General features: G+C 40.5%; 1 protein-coding gene across 2 annotated transcripts; it reads right to left on the reverse strand.

The window, feature by feature from the left end:
• Window positions 1–4,722: 4,722 nt before the first annotated feature.
• On the reverse strand, window positions 4,723–27,947 carry LOC124119387. 2 transcript variants are annotated; one of them, XM_046481874.1, is made up of 17 exons: window positions 27,791–27,947; window positions 20,553–20,645; window positions 18,841–19,010; window positions 17,105–17,278; window positions 16,815–16,977; window positions 16,287–16,428; window positions 16,053–16,181; window positions 15,638–15,720; window positions 14,991–15,173; window positions 14,512–14,693; window positions 14,202–14,346; window positions 12,926–13,297; window positions 12,420–12,728; window positions 8,792–8,965; window positions 8,198–8,388; window positions 7,738–7,915; window positions 4,723–5,497 (listed from the first exon to the last, which is right to left on the reverse strand). In XM_046481874.1, exons 1-17 carry the CDS (start codon window positions 27,846–27,848, stop codon window positions 5,403–5,405), a joined length of 2,841 nt encoding a protein of 946 aa, XP_046337830.1. In that variant the 5' UTR covers window positions 27,849–27,947; the 3' UTR covers window positions 4,723–5,402. The 2 variants fall into 2 exon arrangements, with proteins under 2 accessions (XP_046337830.1, XP_046337831.1); XM_046481875.1 differs by lacking the exon at window positions 12,926–13,297.
• Window positions 27,948–27,980: the final 33 nt, after the last annotated feature.

Raw genomic sequence — 27,980 nt, forward strand, 5'->3', positions numbered from 1 at the left:
ATGTCCAAAACCTACATCACTTTGGACTTTCCTCCCTCATTAATCTGACAGACTGTGATATAACCAAAATACTGTTCAAAGTGGTGTTAAGTCACTCTGATAATGACGTTTTTGGTATAGAGCTTGGAACATAAACATGATTAAAGGCATGTAGATGTTCCAAACAGTGATGTGATGCTATATGGTTTAAGAACAGATTGAAACAGTTTCCCAATAACAGCAATAAGATCTGTACAGTTTTGTTATCATTTCAGTTAGAACTACAGTGTTGCTGTCATTGATGTTGTGACACTACAGTTGTGATAACTGTGCTATGCTGAACAAGATAGGGTGCTAGGGTGTGATGAGAGGACACTCAAAACAATCCAGTGTTTTGATTTATTTTTGGGACATATGTATCATTAACTAATCCAGGTATATTCAATGCTTCACAAAAATGTGCTTTTATGTTATGTTTGTATGTATGTTTATTGTATGTATAATTATGATGTAGAACAGGGAGATGTGTGTCTGTTTATGACCAGATAAAGGCCATGTTATTTGCTGACTTTTCGCTGATATAATTCATCACTTGTTGATGACTTTTTGCTGCTGTGACATTATTCTGTTCGAATCGACACGAAACATTATCAGATCATGGTGAATTGTTGGTTCAAAGTCAATATTATTTCAAAGAAACCCCAGTGAAACCAAACCTTTAGAAAACTAGCCAATATATTTATTTATGATGAAATCCTTGTATGTGATGTCTTGGCTAGTTTAATGAGATCTTTGGCTAGTTATAAAAATAGTCATGTACAATTAAGTGATGATGTCATTGCTAGTTATGATAAAATCCATGTAAGCTATATCTTTGCTAGTTATGATAAGGGTCATGTTAGCAAAGTTCTGGCTAGTGATGATAAAGGAACATGTAAGTGATGTTCTTTGACAGTCATGATAAGGATTATGTACACAATGTTCTTTACTGGTTATGAGCTAGTGAGTGAGTGAGTGAGTGAGTGAGTATGGTTTTACGCCGCTTTTAGCAATATTCCAGCAATATCACGGCGGGGGACACCAGAAATGGGCTTCACACATTGTACCCATGTCGGGAATCGAACCTGGGTCTTCGGCGTGACGAGCGAACGCTTTAACCACTAGGCTACCCGACCGCCCCTACTGGTTATGATAAAGGAACATGTAAGTGATGTTCTTTGACAGTCATGATAAGGATTATGTACACAATGTTCTTTGACAGTCATGATAAGGATTATGTACACAATGTTCTTTACTGGTTATGATAAAGGAACATGTAAGTGATGTTCTTTGACAGTCATGATAAGGATCATGTACACAATGTTCTTTACTGGTTATGATAAAGGAACATGTTAGGGATGTTCTTTGACAGTCATGATAAGGATCATGTACACAATGTTCTTTACTGGTTATGATAAAGGAACATGTAAGTGATGTTCTTTGACAGTCATGATAAGGATCATGTACACAATGTTCTTTACTGGTTATGATAAAGGTCATGTAAGTGATGTTCTTTGACAGTCATGATAAGGATCATGTACACAATGTTCTTTACTGGTTATGATAAAGGTCATGTAAGTGATGTACTTTGACAGTCATGATAAGGATCATGTACACAATGTTCTTTACTGGTAATGATAAAGGAACATGTAAGTGATGTTCTTTGACAGTCATGATAAGGATCATGTACACAATGTTCTTTACTGGTTATGATAAAGGTCATGTAAGTGATGTTCTTTGACAGTCATGATAAGGATTATGTACACAATGTTCTTTACTGGTAATGATAAAGGAACATGTAAGTGATGTTCTTTGACAGTCATGATAAGGATCATGTACACAATGTTCTTTACTGGTTATGATAAAGGTCATGTAAGTGATGTCCTTGATCAAACCTGATTTTGATGTTGGTCACTGTGATTATGATAAATGATTATGATTCATGTAGATGGATCTTTCACATTTTTAAGTTTTCATCTTTTGTAGATTATCTTGTTTATTATATTGCAAGCATTGTTAATTCTGAAAACATCTGTGAAGATCCGGGTTAGAATTGATTTTCAGCAACCCATGCTTGTTTTTATTGGCTACTTAAGAGTCCAATTCACTGACTTGGATGATGCACATCATCGTATCCCCAAATGTGTAGATCAATTCTCATGTCAGTCACTGGATTGTCTGATCCAGACTCAATTATTTACAGACTGCTGGAATATGCAGATATAGCTGGACAAACAAATAACAACAAACAAATGAAATTATTCTGAAAAGGAGATATTTCCAGTCCATCGTGTCCACATAGGCTTATTCTGAGACACCTACAAACCTACAGGAACTGTGACCATGATATGTTTGTGGTAATGTTCAAATGTTCATGTTTCATGAAGATTTGAATGGAACAGGGACTGAGTAAATAATTTTTAAGTAGCTATTTAGAATTTCTTTTTTTGTCCCATTGTTTACTTCTGGTTCTGTGAGGACTGTGAGGAAGTTTTACTGTCTATTCCATTTTGTGTTGCTGTAGACATGATAGAAGGAGAAACTAAAATGAAGATCTACAAGATATCCAAATCTTGTGAGTAGGTGATATGGACAAGTTTGTGGAGACATGGCATTGTTATCATGGTAAGACAATTGATTATATGTCACAGCTTGATGAGTATTGTTACCAAGGCCAGCTACATCAACTTGCTGCTGGTTACCCATTACACAGACAACGGAACGTAGACTGACTACCCATTACACAGACAGCAGAACGTAGACTGACTACCCATTACACAGACAACGGAACGTAGACTGACTACCCATTACACAGACAGCAGAACGTAGACTAACTACCCATTACACAGACAGCGGAACGTAGACTGACTACCCATTACACAGACAGCGGAATGTAGACTGACTACCCATTACACAGACAGCGGAATGTAGACTGACTACCCATTACACAGACAGCGGAAAGTAGACTGACTACCCATTACACAGACCACGGAATGTAGACTGACTACCCATTTCACAGACCACGGAATGTAGACTGACTACCCATTACACAGACCACGGAATGTAGACTGACTACCCATTACACAGACAGCGGAAAGTAGACTGACTACCCATTACACAGACAGCGGAAAGTAGACTGACTACCCATTACACAAACAGCGGAATGTAGACTGACTACCCATTACACAGACAGCGGAAAGTAGACTGACTACCCATTACGCAAACAGCGGAATGTAGACTGACTACCCATTACACAGACAGCGGAACGTAGACTGACTACCCATTACACAGACAGCGGAATGTAGACTGACTACCCATTACACAGACAGCAGAACGTAGACTGACTACCCATTACACAAACAGCGGAATGTAGACTGACTACCCATTACACAGACAGCGGAACGTAGACTGACTACCCATTACACAGACAGCGGAAAGTAGACTGACTACCAATTACACAGACAGCGGAAAGTAGACTGACTACCCATTACACAGACAGCAGAACGTAGACTGACTACCCATTACACAAACAGCGGAATGTAGACTGACTACCCATTACACAGACAGCGGAACGTAGACTGACTACCCATTACACAGACAGCGGAAAGTAGACTGACTACCAATTACACAGACAGCGGAAAGTAGACTGACTACCCATTACACAGACAGCGGAATGTAGACTGACTACCCATTACACAAACAGCAGAAAGTAGACTGACTACCCATTACGCAAACAGCGGAACGTAGACTGACTACCCATTACACAGACAGCAGAACATAGACTGACTACCCATTACACAGACAGCGGAACGTAGACTGACTACAGGCCTGGTTTCAACTGCCACACTGACCTTGCCGCTAACATTATGTCCAAACAAAATGTCCTCTTGTCAATTATGCCTCAAGTTGAATAAAAAATAAATAAAATTCTCAAGCCTTGTTGCCAATCTTTTATTCTCGAGAGTCTGTGAAGGAATCCTATTTTATCTCACTTGTACTGTGTTCTAGGTTTTATTGTTGCTGGTATGTTGGATTGTGATGTTTGAAATGTACATGCTACCTTGATATACTGCTGGTGTGTTGGATTGTGAGGTTTGAAATGTACATGCTACCTTGATATACTGCTGGTATGTTGGATTGTGAGGTGAGAAATGTACATGCTACCTTGATATACTGCTGGTATGTTGGATTGTGAGGTTTGAAATGTACATGCGACCTTGATATACTGCTGGTATGTTGGATTGTGAGGTTTGAAATGTACATGCTACCTTGATATACTGCTGGTATGTTGGATTGTGAGGTGAGAAATGTACATGCTACCTTGATATACTGCTGGTATGTTGGATTGTGAGGTTTGAAATGTACATGCGACCTTGATATACTGCTGGTATGTTGGATTGTCAGGTGAGAAATGTTATACATGCTACCTTGATATATTTCTGGTGACATACATGGTAAACATGATACTTGTAGCAATTCTCACAGCAATTTGTACAAATCACAACTGTTTGAGACAAGATACAGCTCCTTTTGAGTTGGAATGCTGTCATCATACAGTGTTATTTACATGTACTTGGAATCATTGGTCTTTTTTCTGCACTCAACAAAATTTCTTTGATGAAGATTCCCGAAACTAGTGAGCAATGGCTTGTGATCATAGTATAGATCTTCATTATCATTCATGTCAAAGTAACAACACCCATACACAGCACAATTTCATTTTATTAAGAAATGTATACAAAGTATGAAAAGTCTAGATGCAAAATATTTACTGAATAAAGATGGTAAAAAAACTAAAGCATTTTGCTAATACAACTTAGACATGGACAAGAATGCACTTTATGCTTACATCATATTATTATTTATTCTTCTCTAGATACTTTTTGTATTTGAATGAAAATGGAAAAATCTTACATCATACATCTATGTAAAATATTTGTATAAAAATGCTTCTTTAGTATTTTGAAGATTGACAGACTTAAAGCATAGTTATTGAGTCATTGTGTAGCTTATCATTTTTTTCACACACACGGATTTATACAAGAAGTGTTACAATAGGGGTTGATACAAAAACTTCTATCACAGATACTGTGATAGTCTACCTGCTTCACAGATGTGAGGTGGGTTAGATGTAGTTCAGTTGAGATTGTGTGTCGGCCATTAATGAAGAAAGTGCATGGACTTCAAAGAGAGGTGTTTTAAGGAAGGTCTCTCCTTTCTAAATGTTCCATTGTTGGTTGCATGCTGCACTACTGTGAGTGAGTGAGAGAGTGTTACTCACAAAAATATACGATTCAAGGACGGGTTGTATGTTTGTACAGCAGATGTAAGTGGTTGAACTGTGGACTGTGGACTGTAGCAGATGAATGTTGGAAGCATGGTTCCTACAGCTCCATGTTCACCCACCTCTTCTCTCTGTTGGTGTAGCGCTCAATCAGATCTTCACGGATAGCAATATCCACATCTCGTTTTGCCACATCTGCAACAACAACCGCAAGATAACTTCTCTATAAAACTACACCCCAGACATTTAAGTGCAGTCAGGTTCCAAACATGAACAGTGTCTACAGTTAAGAATGTCCCACACCAAATGCTAGAAGTCAAAAGGTAATATTTGTTCAAAATATAATGAAATTTGGTACATGTGTAGTTAAATGTGGGTCTCAACATATATGTTCTGCTTTTTACGATATTTTAAATTTTGACCACGATTTGATCTTTGCACTTTGGATCATGCCCCTGAATTCTCTTAAAATGCATTGTTTGGTACGATCAACACTGAACCACTTGATCATTGAAGCATTTTTTTGCCCCAAAACATCTCTTAAAATGCCAGTCTGAGGAAGCTGACCTTTGGAAAGTATGTTTCTCCTGATGATGACATCCTGCTTTCAAAACATTGGGATTTTACTGTGTTTTTATAAAACATTGAAAGCATTCTATGTACTATTAGAAAATACCATATTCTCATAGGAAGATATATAAGTTTCAGAGTTTGTGTAACGAAAATGTAACTATGTGTGTAGCAAAAAATGTTCTAAATAATACATTCATTCTTGCAGATTTAGAAACATTGTGGAAATTTAGATACTTGTCCTATTTATTTGTTTATACTTTTGGCATCAGTATTTATGTCTGGCTGCCCTACATGAAAATATTTTAGTTTTTCCCACCGACAAGGCCTCAAATAACATAACAATTATATGAAAGCATCACTACAATAATGTTTTGATTAAAGAACTTGGTAAGAAGTGACATGTCAAATAATGATACATATAAGGTCAGTATGTTAACCGAGGATTTATCCACAAATCCATACCAGCACCTATTGACCTGAATTCATGTCTATTCCTCTTTTGTACTGGATTCCAAAGCTCCATAAAATCGGCACAAAGAGAGATATATTGCTGGGTCCTGAAACTGTTCCACCATATCCCTGTGTCAAAGATTAACCACAATCCTTAATGCAATTGTGGGAGGACTTTCTTTGTATTCTCCCAAAAAAATTAAGACAATTTTAAGGGTAATTCATACCATGTGGATTCTCAAAACCTCAAAGGATTTGCTCAAATGTTTGAAATCTTAGAAAAGATCCAAGTTCAATTATGTCAAAACATTTCATTTTTCAACTTTGTACACCACTATCCAACACAATAAACTAAAAATAATCTGCGTTACTTGATCAATAGGTATTTTGTTACTAAACATGGTGACCAGGGGCATATTTACACCTCCATGCAGAGGTTCAGGACAGTTTATTAAAAAGGAAAGTAAATGCCATCTGAAGTTGACTGAAAAAAACAACAATGTGTGAAATGCTGGACTTCCTCATTGATACATCCATGTGGAATTAAGGGAAAAGATATATGAGCAAGAAGTAGGCATACCCATAGGTACCAACTGTGCTCCCTTGCTGCTGATGTGTTCCTTTCTGCATATGAATCAGAATTTCTGCTTGGATTGGCAAAATCAATAACAAGGGATTTGAAGTTTAACTTAAGCTTCAGGTATATCAATGATATCTGATATTGTTCAATAACGGTCAAATAACCAGGTCCCTTCCACCAATTTAGCCACCTGATATAGGAATAAAAGAGACCAGTGAAACCTCATCTGCTTCATATTCAGATGTATGCATAAAGATTCAGAGTGACAAAACAAGAATGTATGACAAGACTAACTTTCCAATAGTCAACTTTCCCTTTATGTCTAGCACTATTCCAGAGGCTCCAGCCTTTGTCTACTTTCTCAACTTTTGAGCTACAATTGGGCATGCTTGTTCTTAGATTTCAAAGAGCTTCACACAACTCTTGCTCAATTTTTTTTGATGAAGGTTACAGCATTCAAGACCCCAGCAAAGCTTTTCAATTTATTTATGGCAGACATGTGGAGGACATTTCCAAATTTGACACATCAGTGACAAAATGTCTGATGCAATTCCCTATTTTGACTTCTACCATATGTTTCCGTGTAAAACATTTGACTTGTCTTTGCATGTGATGGGTGCCTAAAGAAGGATGAACACCTGGTATCATCACTAAACGCATGTTCACGATATAGTCAGAATCATACTATGGAGATTTAAGATCATGGAAATGTGTTTTGTCACATTTTATTTAACATTTTAAACTGTTGACTACATATCCAGATGAGCTATAGTATGTGAGCACTAGTTTGGATAATTCCTCTTCCCATTTAACATTGAATAACTTGACTTACACTTCGGAAGGTCCATGAGTGTGTATGGAGCTATGAACTCCCTGGTGACTGCTGGGTAGCCGTTAGTGGACCACTCCAGGATCATGTTCTCAACAGCAGCACCCACAGCATCCTTGCTGCCTGGGCTGGACACGTACACTTCCACACTCGTCACGTTCTTGTTGTACAGCATTACAACCTGTAACAGACAACCCATCAACTGTACAACACACAGTCAGTCCGACAAGACAGCATCATTGCTGCCTGCGCCAGACAGGTGCACCTCCACCTCTGCCACGTTCTTGTGGTACAGCATTACCATTATCAACCAACAGTCTGACAACTTATAATGGTTTAATTTGGATGTTTACGCTCATTTTACCTTTTCTGAGCGTATGAGTGAGGGAGAAACGTGTTTTATCCCCAATACATGCTACTTGCACCATCGGCTGTATTATGAAAACGGTTGACAATTGCAAACCTGAAGTGGCTCTCTGAGCGAGGAGATGTCTATGTCATCGTACACCCAGAACTTGACCTTGCCGGTGGCATGGATGGCATACAGGCGGTGTAGAAGCATCATCACAGGGCTTGGGTTCTCGGCCTGAGGGTACAGCTCTTGTTCTACACTTTGCTTTGGGTCAGGCCGGAACACTGCTTCAGCAGAGCTGACTAGATAAAAAATACCACTGATTTAATATGAATCATCTTTAAGATACTCTGTTATGACAGTGAATTTTAATGAAGATATGTGTTCTCATTTTCTTGTCCACTTCCAGAAACACCAAACAGTTGACCACAGACAACGGGCCCAACACATGTACATATGTTGCATTTCAAGCGTTCAATAGTTCATTAATATTTGTTACATGTCTGAAAACATTATCCCGAAAAAAACTCTATGCGTTATCATAGTGTGTCAGTGTATATAATACAATTAGGGTGTCAGCTATACAGTCCAAATGTGTGGTAAGCTAGCTAGTGGTCACCTAGCTCAGGAAAAAATATACACATACATAGCATATTTTGTGGTGTTAAACTGCTTATCCAAACTTCCGTGTGTACATGCACTTACTGACGAGGTGAAATAGTTCCGCATCCTCGATGCTGTGTTCCAGACTGGCGTAGCGTCTCAACTCGGTGTTATCACGGGGGAAGAAGTTGGAGATGGTGTTGTCGTTCATGAGGCCGAAGGGAACCCAGTGTAAGAAGTTATCACAGTGCTCCAGTTTACTCTCGTATACACTTCCTGTGACGCATAATGTATATACATCAATAGTTGCATCATTAATGGTGTGGTTTCGAAATACAGCATATTGTCAAGAAAATGCTCATGGGGAATGATGAAGATATCCACTTAATATAGCATAGTTCTTTAGGGGCATTCAATTTTGGATAAGATACACCATAGGATATACCCACACCAATGTCATGAAGGGTGATTAATATGTTCTGAGCCTCACACCACATAGACAGACCTGACCCAAAGACATTAAAATGATTTCTTTTTCCTCATAATCCCCTTCCACATTCACATATGAGTTCAAAGCCATACTCGTGGATTACAGCCATCGCAATGACAGATTTGTCATGGTGCATTGTCATGGTGGAAGAGCACACCTTTTCTCAGCTTTCCACTACCCTTAGCCTTTATTCCCCAATTGCCCCAAAAGAGCAGCATAATATGCTCTCTGTTTTTTGTCTGGCTTTTTGGAAGATAGTCCATGATGACACCATCGTCATTTCAGAACACAGAGGCCATAACCTTTCCAGCTGAGGGACAGTCTTTGTCTTCTTTGGTTATGCCAAATGCTTCAACTGCTTCAACTTCATTGTTTTGGATTCAGTCGGTGAACTCAGGTTTCACCTGAAGTCACAAATCGTTGCTAGAACCTTTCTGGATCAGCTTCAGTTATAGCTACGTTTTCAGATGTCAGAAGCTTTGGAACCCCAACGGACTGATACTTTCTTCATTGCCAACTTTTCTGTAGTAATGGGATGTAATCTCTCCTCGGAAATACCTTCTGAACTATCAAACTGACGCTTGTCCTATCATCATCATCGTGGAATCTTTGGATCATTTCAGGTGTTGCTGACGTCAAAGGCCTTCCAGGACAGGGTCACCTTTGAAGCTCTCCCTGCCACGTTTAAACTCTGCTCCCCACCTCTTTACGGTGGCATAGAAAGGGGCACCCGTCCCTTGTATATTCATATCTTCATGGGTGGCTTTCTTAAGCGCCCTTTATGCAAGTTCTTGATCACTACATGTTCCTCATTTTCTCCATTTTCCAAGCAGGTCACAGACGCCCTGCTTGTTACTGACTTGACACAGCGAAACAATTTGCTCAATTTGCCCAAGTTTTGTTTTGTTTGGATGTACCTCTCTGACTAGTAATGTCCACAACAACTGATTTTATAAATACCCAATTTCTGCTATGTGAGGCTTAGAACTTATCAACTAACAATGGTATGTCATGCTGAAATCTACATGTCATGGGAGATATGAAAACTGGGAAAGGCACGTCAAAAACCTATTATTTCTGTATGATTTTAGTACAGTATAGATTACACAGTTGGTTGGTGATTAGAATATGTTTGTATCTGTTTATTGTCCCCCGCCGCGCGAAAGCGCGAAGCGGCGGATATAGTATTCACGACCGTCCGTACGTACGTACGTACGTCCGTCCATACGTCCCACCTGTTTGTTGCCGCGATATCTCAAGAACTAAACACTGGATTGTCTTCAAATTTGGAACTATGGTGTATATACAAATTCCGCAGACACCAGTCGGTTTTGGTGACCTTGACCCCATTTTCAAGGTCACAGCAGGCAAATCTGCTTTTGGAGTTGGGAAAACGGTGTTGCCGCGATATCTCAAGAACTAATCGCTGGATTGTCTTCATATTTGGAACTATGGTGTATATACAGACTCCGCAGACACCATTAGGTTTTGGTGACCTTGACCCCATTTTCAAGGTCACAGCAGGCAAATCTGCTTTTGGAGTTGGAAAACGGTGTTGCCGCGATATCTCAAGAACTAATCGCTGGATTGTCTTCATATTTGGAACTATGGTGTATATACAGACTCCGCAGACACCATTAGGTTATGGTGACCTTGACCCCATTTTCAAGGTCACAGTAGGCAAATCTGCTTTTGGAGTTGGAAAACGGTGTTGCCGCGATATCTCAAGAACTAAACACTGGATTGTCTTCATATTTGGAACTATGGTGTATATACAGACTTCGCAGACACCAGTCGGTTTTGGTGACCTTGATCCCATTTTCAAGGTCACAGCAGGCAAATCTGTTTTTGGAGTTGGAAAACGGTGTTGCCGCGATATCTCAAGAACTAAACACTGGATTGTCTTCATATTTGGAACTATGGTGTATATACAGACATCGCAGACACCAGTCGGTTTTGGTGACCTTGACCCCATTTTCAAGGTCACAGCAGGCAAATCTGCTTTTGGAGTTGGAAAACGGTGTTGCAGCGATATCTCAAGAACTAAACACTGGATTGTTTTCATATTTGGAACTATTGTGTATATACAGACTCCGCAGACACCAGTCGGTTTTGGTGACCTTGATCCCATTTTCAAGGTCACAGCAGGCAAATCCGCTTTTGGAGTTAGAAAACGGTGTTGCCGCGATATCTCAAGAACTAATCGCTGGATTGTCTTCATATTTGGAACTATGGTGTATATACAGACACCGCATACACCAGTCGGTTTTGGTGACCTTGACCCCATTTTCAAGGTCACAGCAGGCAAATCTGTTTTTGGAGCTGGAAAACGGTGTTGCCGCAATATCTCAAGAACTAATCGCTGGATTGTCTTCATATTTGGTACTATGGTGTATATACAGGCGGGGGACATTTCGTCACTTTGTGACAAATACTTGTTAACAAAGGTTTATATTATAGATTGCGCCGTACACAATTGGCAGTCATCTTTAGTGAAAGCCACAGTCTAAAATGTTGTTAATCCTTAATACATTGTGTGAGTTTAATTAATGTTTAGTGATGTTACACAATAAAGAAGGGTATGTACTATGTTCTGGAGTAGATTTAATGTGTTTCGTACTCAGCATTATGGAACGGAAATATGATGTTGATCCTGAAGTGCTGAGTACAGAATGTAAAGGGATGAAGCGCATATAATCTGTTCATGACCATTATAACATGACCTGCGATGGGTAAGATCAGTAGCACATGGCTATGAGCCTTTGTCGAATACACTACCACAAGCTTATAAGTCTAGCCAATAGCTTGTGAGATGGAGTTGTAAGTGAGTGAGGGGGTGCAGAGCTAGGTGTAGATGACACATTGTACACCACTTTAAAGAAATGCATATTTTTTCATACTTTAGATTACCTGAATCAAACTAAATATTATATATCCAATCATGTAATTTACAGACAATGTTCATTTTTCATAATATATTTAGTTACCCGAACGGCATTTACTAGAATTCCATCTTCTCTATTGGATGTTTTTGCGTGGGCCCATGACTTAAAATATTTGGAATGTCATCACAAAGTACACAATTGACCCCATATCTGTCACCAAACGGCTGGATTAAATATGGACATCTTCGGGAGGGACACGAGTGTCCATTTGACTTGTCCCGGAATGGCACGGGTAGGTCACGAATGGATATATATTTGACATACTAAGTCTCCTGCTATACACCTGTGTGCTTACCTTCCATACATGTTCCACACTGCCCCATGCACCGCTCCAGGGCCTGCTTCACCTCATCCCTGTCATGGTAGTGGTACTTGCGCATCACCTCAGTCCAGATGTACTCTATTTCTTTGTCTCGGAACTGCTTCGTTTTGTCACAGAAAGACGTGTCAGTCTTTGGCACACAGTCGTCAGGGTCGGGGGCAGCCCGTCGTCGTCGGAGTACATGGGGTGGGGGTGTGTGACGGAAGAGGGGGGATTGCCTGTAGGGAACGTTGGCCGATTTTTTAGCCTCTTCAATGTCATCGGGGTCCACTATTCTGTTCTCTAAAAATAGGACGTTGTCATCACAATGGAAGTATAGTTGGTGTATTTATAGCATATATTTATTAAACATTGTCCACTGGTTGAATTGTGTCATCCATTTGGTAATCGCTGTATAATTATGAATGAATGGTTGTACAATAATTATGTTGATGGTCATTGGTACAAAACCCACAAGTGTATGTTTAAACGAAACTGACCGTTGGAGGCATCAAAACGTATCTTCAGCTCTGCCTTGTACACACCCAGACTGCCGAATTCATGGGGTATTAGGTTGACATTATCTGTCCACACATCAAACTCGTCCCTCATGTCCACAAACACCCTATCAGCGTACAGCCCCATCCCCATCTCTTGGCGGCCTTCAGCGAACACGGGCGCACACGTGTCCACTGCGGCCTGGGCAAGCTGGGGTAAGGTGTGACCGTTGGGGTTTTGTGACGAGTTGTACTTGACCTCCATGGCCAGGCCGAGGATGAAGGTGTTGTAGCGCTGGTCGAATGGGTCTATAGTGAGTTTCTGCTCCTTGGTGGAGATGAAACCGCGGACAACGTCAATATCTGTTGCTGGATCTGGGCCACAATGCGTTACATTATAGTATCATACCATCTTTACGGGAGTTCATATATGTTTGTTTGTTGTTTAACGCCACAAACAGCAATATTCCACCATCCAATATATGACGACCCTCTGTCATTAAACGAGTCCAGACCAGACAATCCAGGGATTGATAACATGAACATCAATCTATGCAATAGGGATACGATGACATGCATCAACCAAGTTACTGAGCCCGTTAGTCGCCTCTTACGACAAACATGGATTGCTGAAGATCAATTCTAACCCGGATCGTGAAGGTTCCATGAGCTACCAGATATGCATTTGTGGACTGACTGAAAGAATACCTTGTGACGCGTGACGACTGACGGACTCTATTTATCCTGTTCTTTCAGGTGGAAGTCGACATCAAATATGGTGATACTATTTATACCCACACATGTGCAGTAAATACTGTCTCCACTGGTCGACTGGGATGAACAGCAACCAGGCAAATATATGAAGATATTATATATACTGGGAAGCATATTTTGATTGTCAAAATATATACACAGTCAGATAATAACGTCACTCTGCTGGAACGTAAGTTCAACCAATAGAAGTTACCATCATGTTGTTAACATGTTCCATGTAGTTCCACACATAGCCTGAGTTGCTTTCACGGAATATCCTCGATCGCCAAACATAACATTTTGTGTTCTTGTTCTGATCACTCAAATGACCAGTCAAAATTCTCTTCACATAATGACTAAAACGAGTGTAGCACTATTAGCAACTTCTATTTATGTATAAGATGTGACTCGAAATCTGATTACTGATAATCATGATGTTTCATGTTAAGAAATACGTAACGTGAATTATCATTTTTGGCTGAATAGTAAGTGCCGTTGTTTGAAAGTAAGGTGTTTTAAGTTGTACCTCCCTCGGCGTTCCACTTGTTGTGTTGGTGGAGCAGCAGAGAATAGCACTTAGCGATGAGCGGGTTAAGACGCAAGTAGCGGAACTCTGGATCACTGGACGTGAACTGCCCCAGAGTGGTATCCTCAGCCAGCAAGTCGTCCTCCTGAAAATGAGATATTCTACTTTATCATCTAAATAACCTTATTTTAGAAAGAGAGTTGCTATGTTTTATTATATTTTAAAAAATATTGAGATATTCGACTGTGAATAATTTCATATGAAAACAATCTATATAGGTTTCTGAATATACAAATTTATATCGTCTGACCTGTCCATTAGAGTCAAACAATGGATAGTCATCCAATTCCGACTCGTCAAACTGCTCTGGGAGACTGTAGTCGCCGACCTTACTGTGTGGCGGTTCGACAGCCAAGATCATCGCCTGCTGGAAGTCTACCTTCTGTGCTTTATAACCCTTCATCTTCCTCACAGCAAGAACCACGTGGTCGCCTGAATCGAGGTAGACGCATAAACATATGTCACAGGTGGTTTGGTATTCTAGGTTCGTGTCTGTCGATCCAGTTACGGTACAAGCCAAAATGTTGTCGCGATTTTGCCAACTTCCCTTTGTTTTCTATATGTTAATGTAGCAAACTAGCATCAACCCAATTCAATGTAGTTCGGTGGCAGCATTAAGATGCGATACTGGGAGAAAACGGTTGCTGTAACAAGAGTCAACTGGTTGGTAGGTGGATAATTCTTTAGGGGACACGTCGATACTCTTGATGTACACTGAAATATGATTACCATTGTGCTTAATGAAATCCACCCCTATGCATTGGGCTAATTTGGTGACAGTCTTCAATCCAGCCGCGGCGCCAGTGTCCAGCTGAAGAGTCACTTGCCTCCCTTCTACATGAAGCGATGTGGCCGAATAGTCAGTTTGTCCAGCGTATGGTTCGACATATGCCTTCGTTACCTTCAGTTTGCCTGTGGTGTAAAGTGATATTATGAAGATGAACACCATGACATCCCTGTTTAATTAACTCTCTATCAACATAAATAGCATGGACCATATTCAAAGATCATTATCAGTGTCTATCATATATCATATTTACGACGCGGAAAAGCACAAAGTCAATAATCTCTTTGTCATATAATATCTTAAAACAATTGATATTTAAGACGTAATTTTTCTCACTAAAGTAACTTTAATATGCTAGATTGAACCGCAGATTAGTACCAAATCTGCTGAAGCTATGTTTGTGCACATAAAAACATATCGCTGGGCACATTTCTAAACTTTTTATTGTGAACGTTAGGCAGCGGTTATTGAGCAATTAGATATTTCATCAATGCTTGTAACTTATTAAAAGTAGTTCCCGTAAGGTGACCCAATATCCTTAATCTTGATTTATGTTACAGTCATTCTTATAAGGTGTGACGTCACTCACTTCCACTGATGTTGTCCCTGGTGAGTTTCTGCAGCACACGCACGAAGCTGTACATGCGGGCACTCATCAGGCGATTGGCGCATCTGGTAAATACACCCGAAAGGTTCATAAACAATCAACACTCTGGTGGTACAAGCTGGACAAAGTGTGTTTGACAAATTTCAATCCTTGTCACAGTATGATCAATAAGTATTGGACCTGCAAAAGTACCTCGTTCACATTTTTTTTTTTAAATGTCTCGCCCATAGCTGACTATTCAGTGATACATTAGTTACTACGATTTAAAACACACATCTAGTTGATGCAGTAATCAGCCTCAGGAAATATACATATCCATACATCAATGGGATTACTAGATGGTCGCTACGTATTAGGGTCACTGCATCAGCATGTAACCATCATATCTGTGGCTCACCTCTTGGAGACATGGTTGCCTGCCGGGGAGGCTGTGCAGTCTACACAGGTGATGTCCTCCTTCCCACACCAGGCTGCAGCCCCCTCAGGGTTTGGGAACACCACATTGCTGCCTTGATACTGGACCAGTCTGAAACACGGGGCAAGGGGCAAAAAGAAAACATCATCTCAGACACCTGCATTAGTTGTATAACTTGGGTACAGCTGGGTACAGCATTTAACCCGCTACACTTACTTGATGAAGTCTTCTGGCGTGTCTCTAGTGATAGGTTGGTCTACCACTCCAACCAGTTCCTCAGGTGTGGTCACATCACTGGGGTGGATCTGACCGCTGTCCAGACCCAGGAACTTACTGCAATCGGGGGACTGGAGGGGGTCTATTAGTGGAGGATGAAATCACAATTGATAGTATGACACGTGTATCCTCGGGTACTCATGGCAATGCTTATGGTTTCAGCTTCTACCTATATAGGCCTCATTAGATGGCAATGTACTTATTATTTAGGATACTCCTTGATATCTACGTTTGTTTCTTCAGTCGTTATCAAAGTTTGCAACCAAAGTAATATATAAACAAAGCACGTGGAGTAAGTGTTGGATGGTATAATCCTTCGACAGAGGCCATCACCGAATTATACACGCCCTAAACTATTGGGCTGACAACTGCAACATCGATGCAAGTGGCGTGTTATTTCCTGCGTTTTTGACACATTATGCCAGCTTTACTTTAAGTTACGAAGAGCAGTATACATAATTTACAGACCTAATCCCTCATTGATCGAGGCCAGCGCCCACGCTTCGAAGCTTGCAGTGTTCATCTCGAAGCCGGACTCGGCACTGAAATGTTGCTGTGGATCGTCAGCTCCTGTCATGTGAATGTGCATCCCTGTGGCCGTCATGATGATGCCGATATCTCGCTGAATACGCTGTGTCAATCATAGTACAGTCAAACACATACAAATGGGGATAGTCAACTAAAGGTTTACACACGATTATTTTGAAAGGAAATCTCTGAGACATATTTGAGGAATTTCTACTGAAACAAATTTATACCTCGAAAATGACCGGACAGTGTTTAAGCGCTGCCTTGGCGATTTTCTTCACATCACCATTGACCCCATCCTTGAACTTGAGGTAGGCTCCAGTGCCAGCCCGGGCATACAGGTCTTGTATGGAGGTGCTTCCCCCAACGTCGGTCTTAGTCTTGTAGCCACTAGAGATCTGCGCCTAAAAGAGAAACATGACATCGGTTTTAGTCTTGTAGCCACTAGAGACCTGCCCATAAACGAGAAACATTATCTTACATTAACAGAGCAATGAGAGCATCTTACAGCCCACTGATGTATAGACTACAAAGAGTGGGTAACAACTTCTATATTATACTGCAATTTAGCAACGTATCTATACCGAAACATGGCTATCAAATTATAATATGATATAAACCACAAATAACGATGAAGAACGAAGCGTGGTTTATTTCAGGATAAAACATTGTTCTACCAAGACGTCATTCCTGGAGATTTAACAATTTGCTGACGTGGTAAACTGGACGACGCTATTTGTGACAGGGGGGGGGGGGGGTGTCTTGTGAGTTTTCCTCTTAGATGTAGCTGGGCAACGTAGATAAACGCAATGGCCGAACGATCGCACCAAAATTGGAGAGATACGACAATCGGTATTGGGAGAAAAGGTACAGAAAAACGACGTGCAAATTATGAGAATATGCGGGAAAGAGCACCCAAATTTATCCACATCACTCCCCACCCCCCGCTGTTCACGGAGGGACTTGTCCGACATTGCCATTATTTAAATACGGATAAATATTTTTAAAGCTCGTACATTTGATTAAGATCCTTAAAGATGCTTTACATAATATTATATCTCATAAGAAATAAACGGCTCATGGCCGTTGTTGATCGTACAATAAAACACTGCAGGGAGAATAAATCATGAGTGTTTAAGTGAACGATAAACAAGTCCCACTCGTTGTTCATTTCTTTAATAAAGAAGTTGTTATCCATTAACTTTGTCATCCGTCAACTTTTAAGAAGGCCTATCAAACAATACAAAGAAGTGATAATAAACACGACATACATTCTGTTATTGTTGTGAGACGGTAAATCGTCTGTTCTGGGACCTGTTCCACAAAGCTAACGCAGCGCTACCACGGTCGCAAGTCTATGTTAAAGTGTGGGAGTTACAATCGTCTTAGCACTACGGTCGCTTTGTGGAACGGGGCCCTGGTTGCCTGAATAGGTCCACACATATTTTATCACCCAAACATCCGCGATATGTATCACCTCACCGCGAAGTCCGCTGATAATATCACGACTTATATCCAGTTATCATCAAAGAAATAAACGTCGTTGCAGTTTTTATCTTGACTATTATTTGAAAGATATATCTTTGGATAAAAGTGAAAATTTGTTCTACGTACCCGACCTACACATGTTGTAAGTAGACTGAGTGTTTTTAACAATATAATTACAACCATATCACACATATTACTGTCAAGTAATTAAGTTGCAAATCATATTATTGATTCCGTAATACTGTTTGCCATTAACGTAATGAATTCATATTAGCTTATCTAACAACATTCCGACGGTGTAAAGTATTGATACAAGTCTACGAATTAGTTCGGCGGCATGTTCCTGCCTTTTGCAACACCCTTCCCTGCCATAGCAAATAGAACTGCCACGGCCCCTGTTCACACAATCAGTCCTATAGATCGTTTGTGAATGATGAAACAAGCAAGTGCAACTGTTGCGATGTTTCAGGGTGCTCACCGGTGTGTCCTCGTTTTGGAGATCGTTCAGGATTTGCTGCAGACAGCTGACAAAAACAGGATGCGCGCGGAAGTACTTTGAACTCTTGGAACGGAACTTGTAGATCATCACCAATAGGGACATTCTCTTCTTGTCATTGTTGTCTTGGGAACTATTAAACAGTTTGGACCCTACAAGAAGACAAACATAGTTTACATAATAATCACCCGTGAACATCCGGGTTAGAATTCATCTTCAGCAACGGATGCTTGTCGTAAGAGGCGATTGGATCGGGTGGTCAGGCTTGCTGACTTGCGTGCTGAATGTCATCGTATCCCAATTGCGTAGATCGATGCCCCTGATGTCAACCCCTGGATTGTCTGGTGCAGACTCGATTATTTACAGACCGCCGTCATAGAGCTGGAATATTGCTGCGTGCGGCGTTAAGCAACAACAAGCAAAACAAACGAACTAAAGAATCTTGTAAGAGAGTGCTAGTGGTATATATTGGTCCGTGCTACACCGTGCATGCTTATCCCATGCCACCTGTAAAGGAGCAGTAAACAAAAATGTTGTCAGATGTACAAATCCTTACATGTTCTATATTTCTACCATACAAGTTAGTAACATAACATGTCAAACAGAATTATGGTATGTGTATTGATCTTGAACACCACATTACGAAATACCAGTAAAGGTGTGAATGCGAAGTGTGTACAAAAGATATTTCTTCTTATATCCTTAAAAGGTCTTATATTACTATACGCATATAACGCAGTGTTATTTGGTGAAGACCCGACAAGCTTGGAAAAGTCACGTGACTCATATCTGTACTGTTACAAATGGAAGTTAGATGCAAACACACCACAGACTGATATTACAATCCTGTGTACAGGCAGTCTGCAAATCTATCATATGTCTTTGGTGACTGTGACCTAAATGATTCTTATGTAAATCTATGATAATCCTTCCATACAAATCGGAGATTTTAAATTGCAATGAAGGATATAAGGCTACGAAAGAAATGTTCAGTGAAAGGATCCAGAAATATTAACTTACCCTTTGACTGCCTTTAAAGTGATTTCGATGCAATTGTTGCACTTATTATACTTTATGCCTTTGAAATATAAGGCTATGGAACTAATATAATTTATCAGAAATTTATACACACCTCAAAATACAAGGATCTATTATTTATTAATAACATAAGTGAGCTTAAGAAACTATCTAAGTTCATTGATGGTAGCCTCTGCTGTCTTGATTCATCAACTTGCTTTCGCTGTTCACCAAGATCATCTTGTACTACCGTAGGGTAGTTTTAGGAAACAAGAAGTTGAAGTTGACAACAGCGATTGGAAAACGCTTGCTTGTCATATCAGTAATAGTAAGAACAACAAAATTCATTTTTACATAATCTTTGTCCCACTGATGCGTCAGATTTGGAAATGGCCCCTACATGTCTACCATAAAACTTTTTGAAAGCTTTAGTGAGGCCTTGAATGTTGTAACCTTGATCAAGCAACATCTGAGCTACAGTCGTAAAGCAGACAACATATTGATTGCACATGTCCCATGATTACATAGGGTGTACGTACTACAATAATTACACTGATTTCAATTTGAGAGGGTTCCAAAACGCATGCAAGTAACAGATAAATGTCATTCGATACACAGTGATCTGGCAATGAAGTGACAAATATAAAAGCATTGTGAAAATAACAGACTGGACGTACCAGTGTCCTTTGGGTCCTCATATTCAGAAGCGCCACCCTCGACGGTGGCTGGGTCGACCACGATCAGTCTCTTGCCAGACTCGAACAGAACATCTGAAACAATCACATGCCAGTGATCTTATCACTCAACGTTATACATGTGTGGAAGAATACACAGACATATCTTAACAGTGTCTTGAAAAGGGAAATTCAAGAGTGCCTTTAGAGAAACAACAATAACATCTTCAAATAATCAATCCAAAAATCCTCTGGCACAGTAAGCCTCTACCATAGACAACCATAAATTTCTTTATCTCAGTAACGATGTTTGTAGCAATTCAATCCAAGTGACATCATAGACATCATAGACAGATAGACAGATATTTTATATGGCTCTCAAGTCAACATTTGACATTTGATCCATGCGGAATTCCGAGAGACTATTATGCATACAACAAAATAAACTATGAACTAAGGGAGTAGTTGACAGCAGCGGTCTGGTGCCGCTCCTGGCTTCTGATTGGTCGAGAGGATCACGTGACCTCTGTGACGTCACTTCCGGTCACGTGACCTGCACAGGGCATGATGGCGGCACATCCGTTTCCGGTGGCTTGCGCATCCAAGATGGCGTCACATCCGTTTCCGGTGGCGTGCGCACCTCCAAGAGGGCGTCACTTCCGATTCCAGTGGCGTGCGCCTCCAAGAAGGCGTCACATCCGTTTCCAACGGCGCTCGCATCCAAGATGGCTGCGCATCCGTTTCCGGTGGCGCGCGCACCTCCAAGAGGGTGTCGCATCCGTTTTCGGGGAGGAGGATGGAAGGGGGAAAAAACCCAGAGAAGCGGTCGTGAAAGGTGAACAAGATCGACATTGTTGTTCTTTTGTTGTTCTAAAAATAGAAATAGAAAAGGCGGTGGTGGTGAAGGGAGGGAGGGAGGGCGGAGGAGGCGGGTTCTTTGTTTGGGTTTGAGGGTCGTCAAAGCAAAGGATGAAAGAGTTCTTTCGGGAGAGATGGGTGGCCCTGAAAAGTAGCGCTAAGGTGATCGCCACTCACCGACTTTTAACTTAGACGAACGGCTGTCATAGTGGGCTACAATACACGATCGCCCTGTCTTCAAAAAGAGATTGATCCATAGGATTATGACGTTGTCACTCGTTTATTTATACCGAGGAGTTGGCTCTCGCGTAGGTCTACATACGTACTGTCACGCGTGTCTCCATGCAAACGTCATGTACTTCGTGTTGACATGCAAACGTGGTGTCACGCGTGACTACAAACACACGTTTATCAATAGGATGATGACGTTGTCATTCGTTCATCCACGCCGAGGAGTTGGCACTCGTGTATGTCTACATGTGTACTGTCACGCGTGCCTCCATGCACACGTGATGTACTTCATGTCTTCAAACACACATGGTGTACTACGTCTCTCCATGTAAACGTGATGTACTTCATGTCTTCATGCAAGACGTAGTGTCATGTGTGTGTCTTCCAAAAGACATTGATCCATAGGATTATGACGTTGTCACTCGTTTATTTATACCGAGGAGTTGGCTCTCGCGTAGGTCTACATACGTACTGTCACGCGTGTCTCCATGCAAACGTCATGTACTTCGTATTGACATGCAAACGTGGTGTCGCGCGTGACTACAAACACACGTTTATCCATAGGATGATGACGTTGTCATTCGTTCATTCACGCCGAGGAGTTGGCACTCGTGTATGTTGGAGGCGCACGCCACCGGAAACGGATGTGACGCCCTCTTGGAGGTGCGCACGGCACCGGAAACGGATGTGACGCCATCTTGGATGCGCACGCCACCGCACGCAGGACCCATCATGCCCTGCGCAGGTCACGTGACCGGAAGTGACGGCACAGAGGTCACATGATCCTCTCGACCAATCAGAAGCCAGGAGCCAACTACTTAAGGGTATTAGATAAACCCGTAAACAATGACAATAAAATAGATATTACGTATGAATACACAAGTTAGCAGTTTTTCTAAAGATATTATGGCAGGTTTTGGTGGTTAAAAAGCACAGTTCAGGGTATGACAGTATCAAATGAACCTTATCTTTATCGTTAACGGACATAAAACCTCAAACAAATTCTTTCAGATAAAGGACATCCATCATATCTCCCAGTTTCAACTCTTAAGGGAGCTACACCACATCTAAAAAGGGCCAGTGCCCTTCTATACGGACGAGACATGTTACAATTTACATAAAATTCAAAAACTAAATTCATATTTAAAAGTAGAATAGTTTTTTACCACTTCTTCCAGTTTTACTACCTGCTTGCGAGACTTCAAGTGTCCATTTATGTACATATTTTTTATAAATAACATCAGTAATTTGTGATACAACATAAGGGATATGATGATCAACGTTTAAGTTTTTTAAATGAGCAAAATTAAGATCACAAAGTTTGACATGAACTCTATAATTCCATTTTTCTTTTTTGTTCATTGCTAAATCATTACTCCAAATAAAAAAATGGCAGTTGCTCTATTACCATCTAATTTACAAAAGCGTCTATAAAATCTCGACACACTTCTCCACTGATTAACTCCAGTAGGCGACCAACCCACATCACCGATAACACCATTATAAGGTCGCATACTTGCGTAAGCCTAAACAGAAACGCATGGCACAATTATGCACAGCATTAATACAAGAAAAATTATAAGTGGCCCAAACTGCAACACCATATTCAACAGTAGCCCATACCATAGAACGATACAACTTAGGGTAGGTCAGATATTGCATACCACCCAGTTATATTTTGTTATAAGTAGGCCTAGCGCGCTGTTTGCCGAACATGCCACAGCTTTTGCCAAACGGCCATAATCTAAGTGTTCTGTGAAAAAAGGTAAACCTAAAAAATAATAACAATCTACAATCTCCAATGCAAAATCTCCAGATGTAAATAAAACAATGGTTCTAGCAACCGAAGCGAGGCGGCCCAAAACTTTAGATTTGGCATTGTATGTAATCATTTTGTTTGATACACACCAGTTATGCAGACAATCGAGCATAACATTCAGCTCACACTCGCTTTCAGCGATTAAAACAATATCATCGTCATGCTAAAATACCAGCCTTACACCCATGGACAAATTGGTAATCGTTACAATAAAATCATTAACATGCAAATTAAAAAGCAAGGGAGATCACAAACAGCTCTGTTTCAAACCACATTTTACACGAAACCATGGAGTATATGAACCATTTACCCGTACAGAGCTTTTAACATTTTTATAAAGTGACATAACACCTTTAAACATATTTCCACTGATACAATGTCCTATAATTTACTTCATAATAAACTTCTGTCGATACAGTCATAGGCTTGTTTTTAAACCTATAAAGGCTGTAAATGTAGATTTTCGTTGAGACTTGCGACTTTCTACAATTGAAGTCAAACTAGACATATGTTCAGTAGTTGAACGTCCTTTCCTGAAAGCGTATTGGTAGTCGTGAATACATTCATTTTCTTCTGCATACTTAGTTAGTCTATTGTTCAGGACACCATACAGTAGGGCTTGTATGACGCATTGGCCAGAGTGATACCCCGGTACAACAGGGTGTCGCTGGGCCGTCTGCACCGGATTTAGGGAAAGGAGTTACAATACCCTTGGCTCAGCTGGAGGGTACGTAACATGTCTCAAAACATGTGGAAAATAGTCTATGTAGGAAGTAAATACACATGTCATTTTTTTAAAGTGAGTGAGTATGGTTTTACGCCGCTTTTAGCAATATTCCAGCAATATCACGGGGGACACCAGAAATGGGCTTCACACATTGTACCCATATCAGAAATCGAACCCGGGCCTTCGGCGTGACGAGCGAACGCTTAAACGCTTAAACCGCTACCCGACCGCCCCTCATTCTTTAAAACATCTACAGGTACATTCTCAAAACCCGGTGATTTCCCCCATTTTGCTTGACTCACTTCCTCCAGAGTTATTTTGGTATTCAATTCACTGTTCTCTTTGTGTTCACTTTGTGGGACAGACTGATCTGAGCACTAGCACAAATTAGAAGATCACTATAAGTTGTCTCCAACACCTCCGTGACGTCACGGCTGACATTGCCGTCAGCAAGTTTAACTTCCATTGGGATAGCCTTTAGAGAAACAACACTAACATCTGCAAATAATCAATCCAAAGATCCCCTGGCACAGTAAGGCTCTATACCACAGTAACGGGGATTGTTGCAATTCAATCCCAGTGACATCAAAAGAGATGCTCTCTGGGCCGGTAACCAAGCGCCAGGTTTGTGATAACTCGGGGAAGCGTGGCGGTCAGTGAGCTGGAGATGTGTATTGAGAGATTGCTATATACCCGGACAAACAAGGTATTATATGGTATGGTATTTGACTTTTAGGACGACTTGGACCAGTAAAGGTCTATTTGCGCTCAACACATCAAATGAACTTAAACAAGAGATAAATGAGTAATGAAAATGTGACGATTAACTGATCTAGTTTATATTTTAAAACCACAAGTAAACACGTTTTCATTTCCAAAAAGTAAGTTCTCATTCCATAAAAAGAACCCACCCAGATCCGGATGAACAAGACCCAGGCAATGAGTTATGTGACTTTGTATATCTGTAAATAAACGTTCCTAACGTCTATAAACGCCTGGAAGGTAGGATTTCCAAAGAACCGAGGACCAGATTCACGGAGTTTCAACGTCCTGTTCATCACACTTCGTTCTTTATCCGTATTCATATTCATAGTAGTGTGGCGAGGCATGCAGCTCCCGTATGTATGGTACCAGTACTGATGTACTCACAATTATTTATACTTCTCTCATATATTGTTTGTACATTTCTTGAACTCTCTGTACTTCTCACTTTATACCAAAGTATTTGAAACATTTGTATAAATTGCATATGCACGCACGTGGTATGAGGATGAGGGTCACACCTATTGTACAGAGGTTACACAAGTTATTAAGCTTGTGGCTCATTCGTGATGTCATAATGCCATCATGTGATGTACCGTTCATTTTCCTCTGTCCGATACTTACTTAATATAATTTTATGTCCTTTGTCCACTCATATGAACATGTATAAGCAACAGAAATATTGTCTTGAAGCTTATCAAGTAGAGTTGCATGTTCTAAGTGAAAGAAACAATACCCCTAATGATGTGTTTTATTTGGTTATGTAATAACATTAAATCACTTAACTATGTTGTTTTTCTCGAAACCCCGTCCACGGACCTATATACCAGTCCGTGCCCAGACCAACCTATAAAATCTACTCTATAAAATCAGGGGCGATGAGGTAGCCTAGTTTCCCGAATTCGAATCCCCACATGCGTACAATGTGTGAACCATTTCTGGTGTCCCCGAAGTGACATAGATTAAAAGGTACAACTACGCATTCCACAACAGCAAAGTCACGCAATACACACGTTATATATGACAAGGTACGGGTGATGGTCACTCTGTGCGAGTTAGATGCACACTGTATTCATGAAATGTGTGGTATTTTGATTATTTTTTATCATTTACCAATATGTGCATTCATGGGTAGAGTAGGCGCGAGTTTCTAACATGTCATACATCTAAAGATAGTTAATGTAATAGGTAATAGGTAATATGTCTTAATTGTTGCAATATATCCTAAGACCTAAAACACACAAACGACAGCTATCAAGCTCGGGGGCATTTGACGCAACACACTTGGTACAGTGAAGTAAGAGGCCGGAGTAAATATAGCGCCTCTCAACACAGCAAACAAATCTGTCTGACATGTATCTGATGATTTATGTTCAAGTACAGCATATAATATTATACCGGTAATGAATGATTTATATTGCTAAAAACGCATAATAGATACTGGTGTTCATAGATAATCAAAAGAAGTTAAGAATAACAACATACATATTTGTAACGTCCACCAAGAGTCGTGCTGAGGTCAGGAATGATAACATACATGTTTGTAACGTCCACCAAGAGTCGTGCTGAGGTCAGGAATGATAACATACATGTTTGTAACGTCCACCAAGAGTCGTGCTGATGTCAGGAATGATAACATACATGTTTGTAACGTCCACCAAGAGTCGTGCTGAGGATAAGAATGATAACATACATATCTTTGTAACGTCCACCAAGAGTCGTGCTGAGATCAGGAATGATAACATACATGTTTGTAACGTCCACCAAGAGTCGTGCTGAGGATAAGAATGATAACATACATATCTTTGTAACGTCCACCAAGAGTCGTGCTGAGGTCAGGAATGATAACATACATGTTTGTAACGTTCACCAAGAGTCGTGCTGAGGTCAGGAATGATAACATACATGTTTGTAACGTTCACCAAGAGTCGTGCTGAGGTCAAGAATGATAACATACATGTTTGTAACGTCCACCAAGAGTCGTGCTGAGGTCAAGAATGATAACATACATGTTTGTAACGTCCACCAAGAGTCGTGCTGAGGTCAAGAATGATAACATACATGTTTGTAACGTTCACCAAGAGTCGTGCTGAGGTCAAGAGTGATAACATACATGTTTGTAACGTCCACCAAGAGTCGTGCTGATGTCAGGAATCATAACATACATGTTTGTAACGTCCACCAAGAGTCGTGCTGAGGTCAAGAATGATAACATACACGTTTGTAACGTTCACCAAGAGTCGTGCTGAGGTCAAGAATGATAACATACACGTTTGTAACGTTCACCAAGAGTCGTGCTGGGGTATACGGTACGGTAGCTTATACTGTTTGAGGATCGTATTTCGTTCCAGGTTCTTTTCCAGTGACATGGAACAAAGAACCTACACACTAGAGGGACATTGTGTTTGGAATAACGGGTTTGTATGTCCAACACAAACCGTTATATGATATCAAACCTAAACAGCTTATTAGCTATTATACACAAAAATATTGAAAGTCAGGCGGTTCACGATTGTTCGTGAAATAAGAGAAATGTAACAAATGAAAATAACCTGATGTACACACTCACCTTTGCTGTGACATATCCTCGATTGCTCTACAAAAACATATCGTATAGCAACATAAACCGGAAGAAAACGTAGATGTGAAAACGTGAAGGTGTGTTATGACAAATGGCGACCTCAATACACTGTATTGGTTGAGCACTGTACCCCAATGCTGACTTGTTGTAGCCCCTTGAAAGGCTAATGACAGTTGTTGGTGAACCACCACATTGAACTGAGAAATTTACACATTATAGGTAGACAAACTTAACCATTATCATCATTGAAACTATGACCTTACCTTCAGACATCACTGCATGAGTTAGATATAACAGCGACATCAACCACAGGGCACCCATGTTGATCCCTTCTCGAGGTATGGGATCCCGGAACTAACCTAAACTCAAGTCAACAACAATTGTCGTCTGCTCCGCTCGACAAGGCGACCAGTAAAGGGCGCTGCACCACGCGACTGCTAGAACATGCGTCAT

Source organism: Haliotis rufescens, unplaced genomic scaffold (genome assembly GCF_023055435.1).
Source record: "Haliotis rufescens isolate VD_foot unplaced genomic scaffold, xgHalRufe1.0.p SCAF_28, whole genome shotgun sequence".
NCBI lineage: Eukaryota > Metazoa > Mollusca > Gastropoda > Lepetellida > Haliotidae > Haliotis > Haliotis rufescens.

Bases quoted from the DNA above. Each gene is read 5' to 3' on its own strand.
- LOC124119387 (XM_046481874.1), bottom strand. From the start codon at position 27,848: ATGGGTGCCCTGTGGTTGATGTCGCTGTTATATCTAACTCATGCAGTG. The intron at 19,011-20,552 runs GTACGTCCAGTC...GTCTTCTTGTAG, and splicing joins TGAGGACCCAAAGGACACTG to GGTCCAAACTGTTTAATAGT. The intron at 14,347-14,511 runs GTCAGACGATAT...TCTCATTTTCAG, and splicing joins TGTTTGACTCTAATGGACAG to GAGGACGACTTGCTGGCTGA.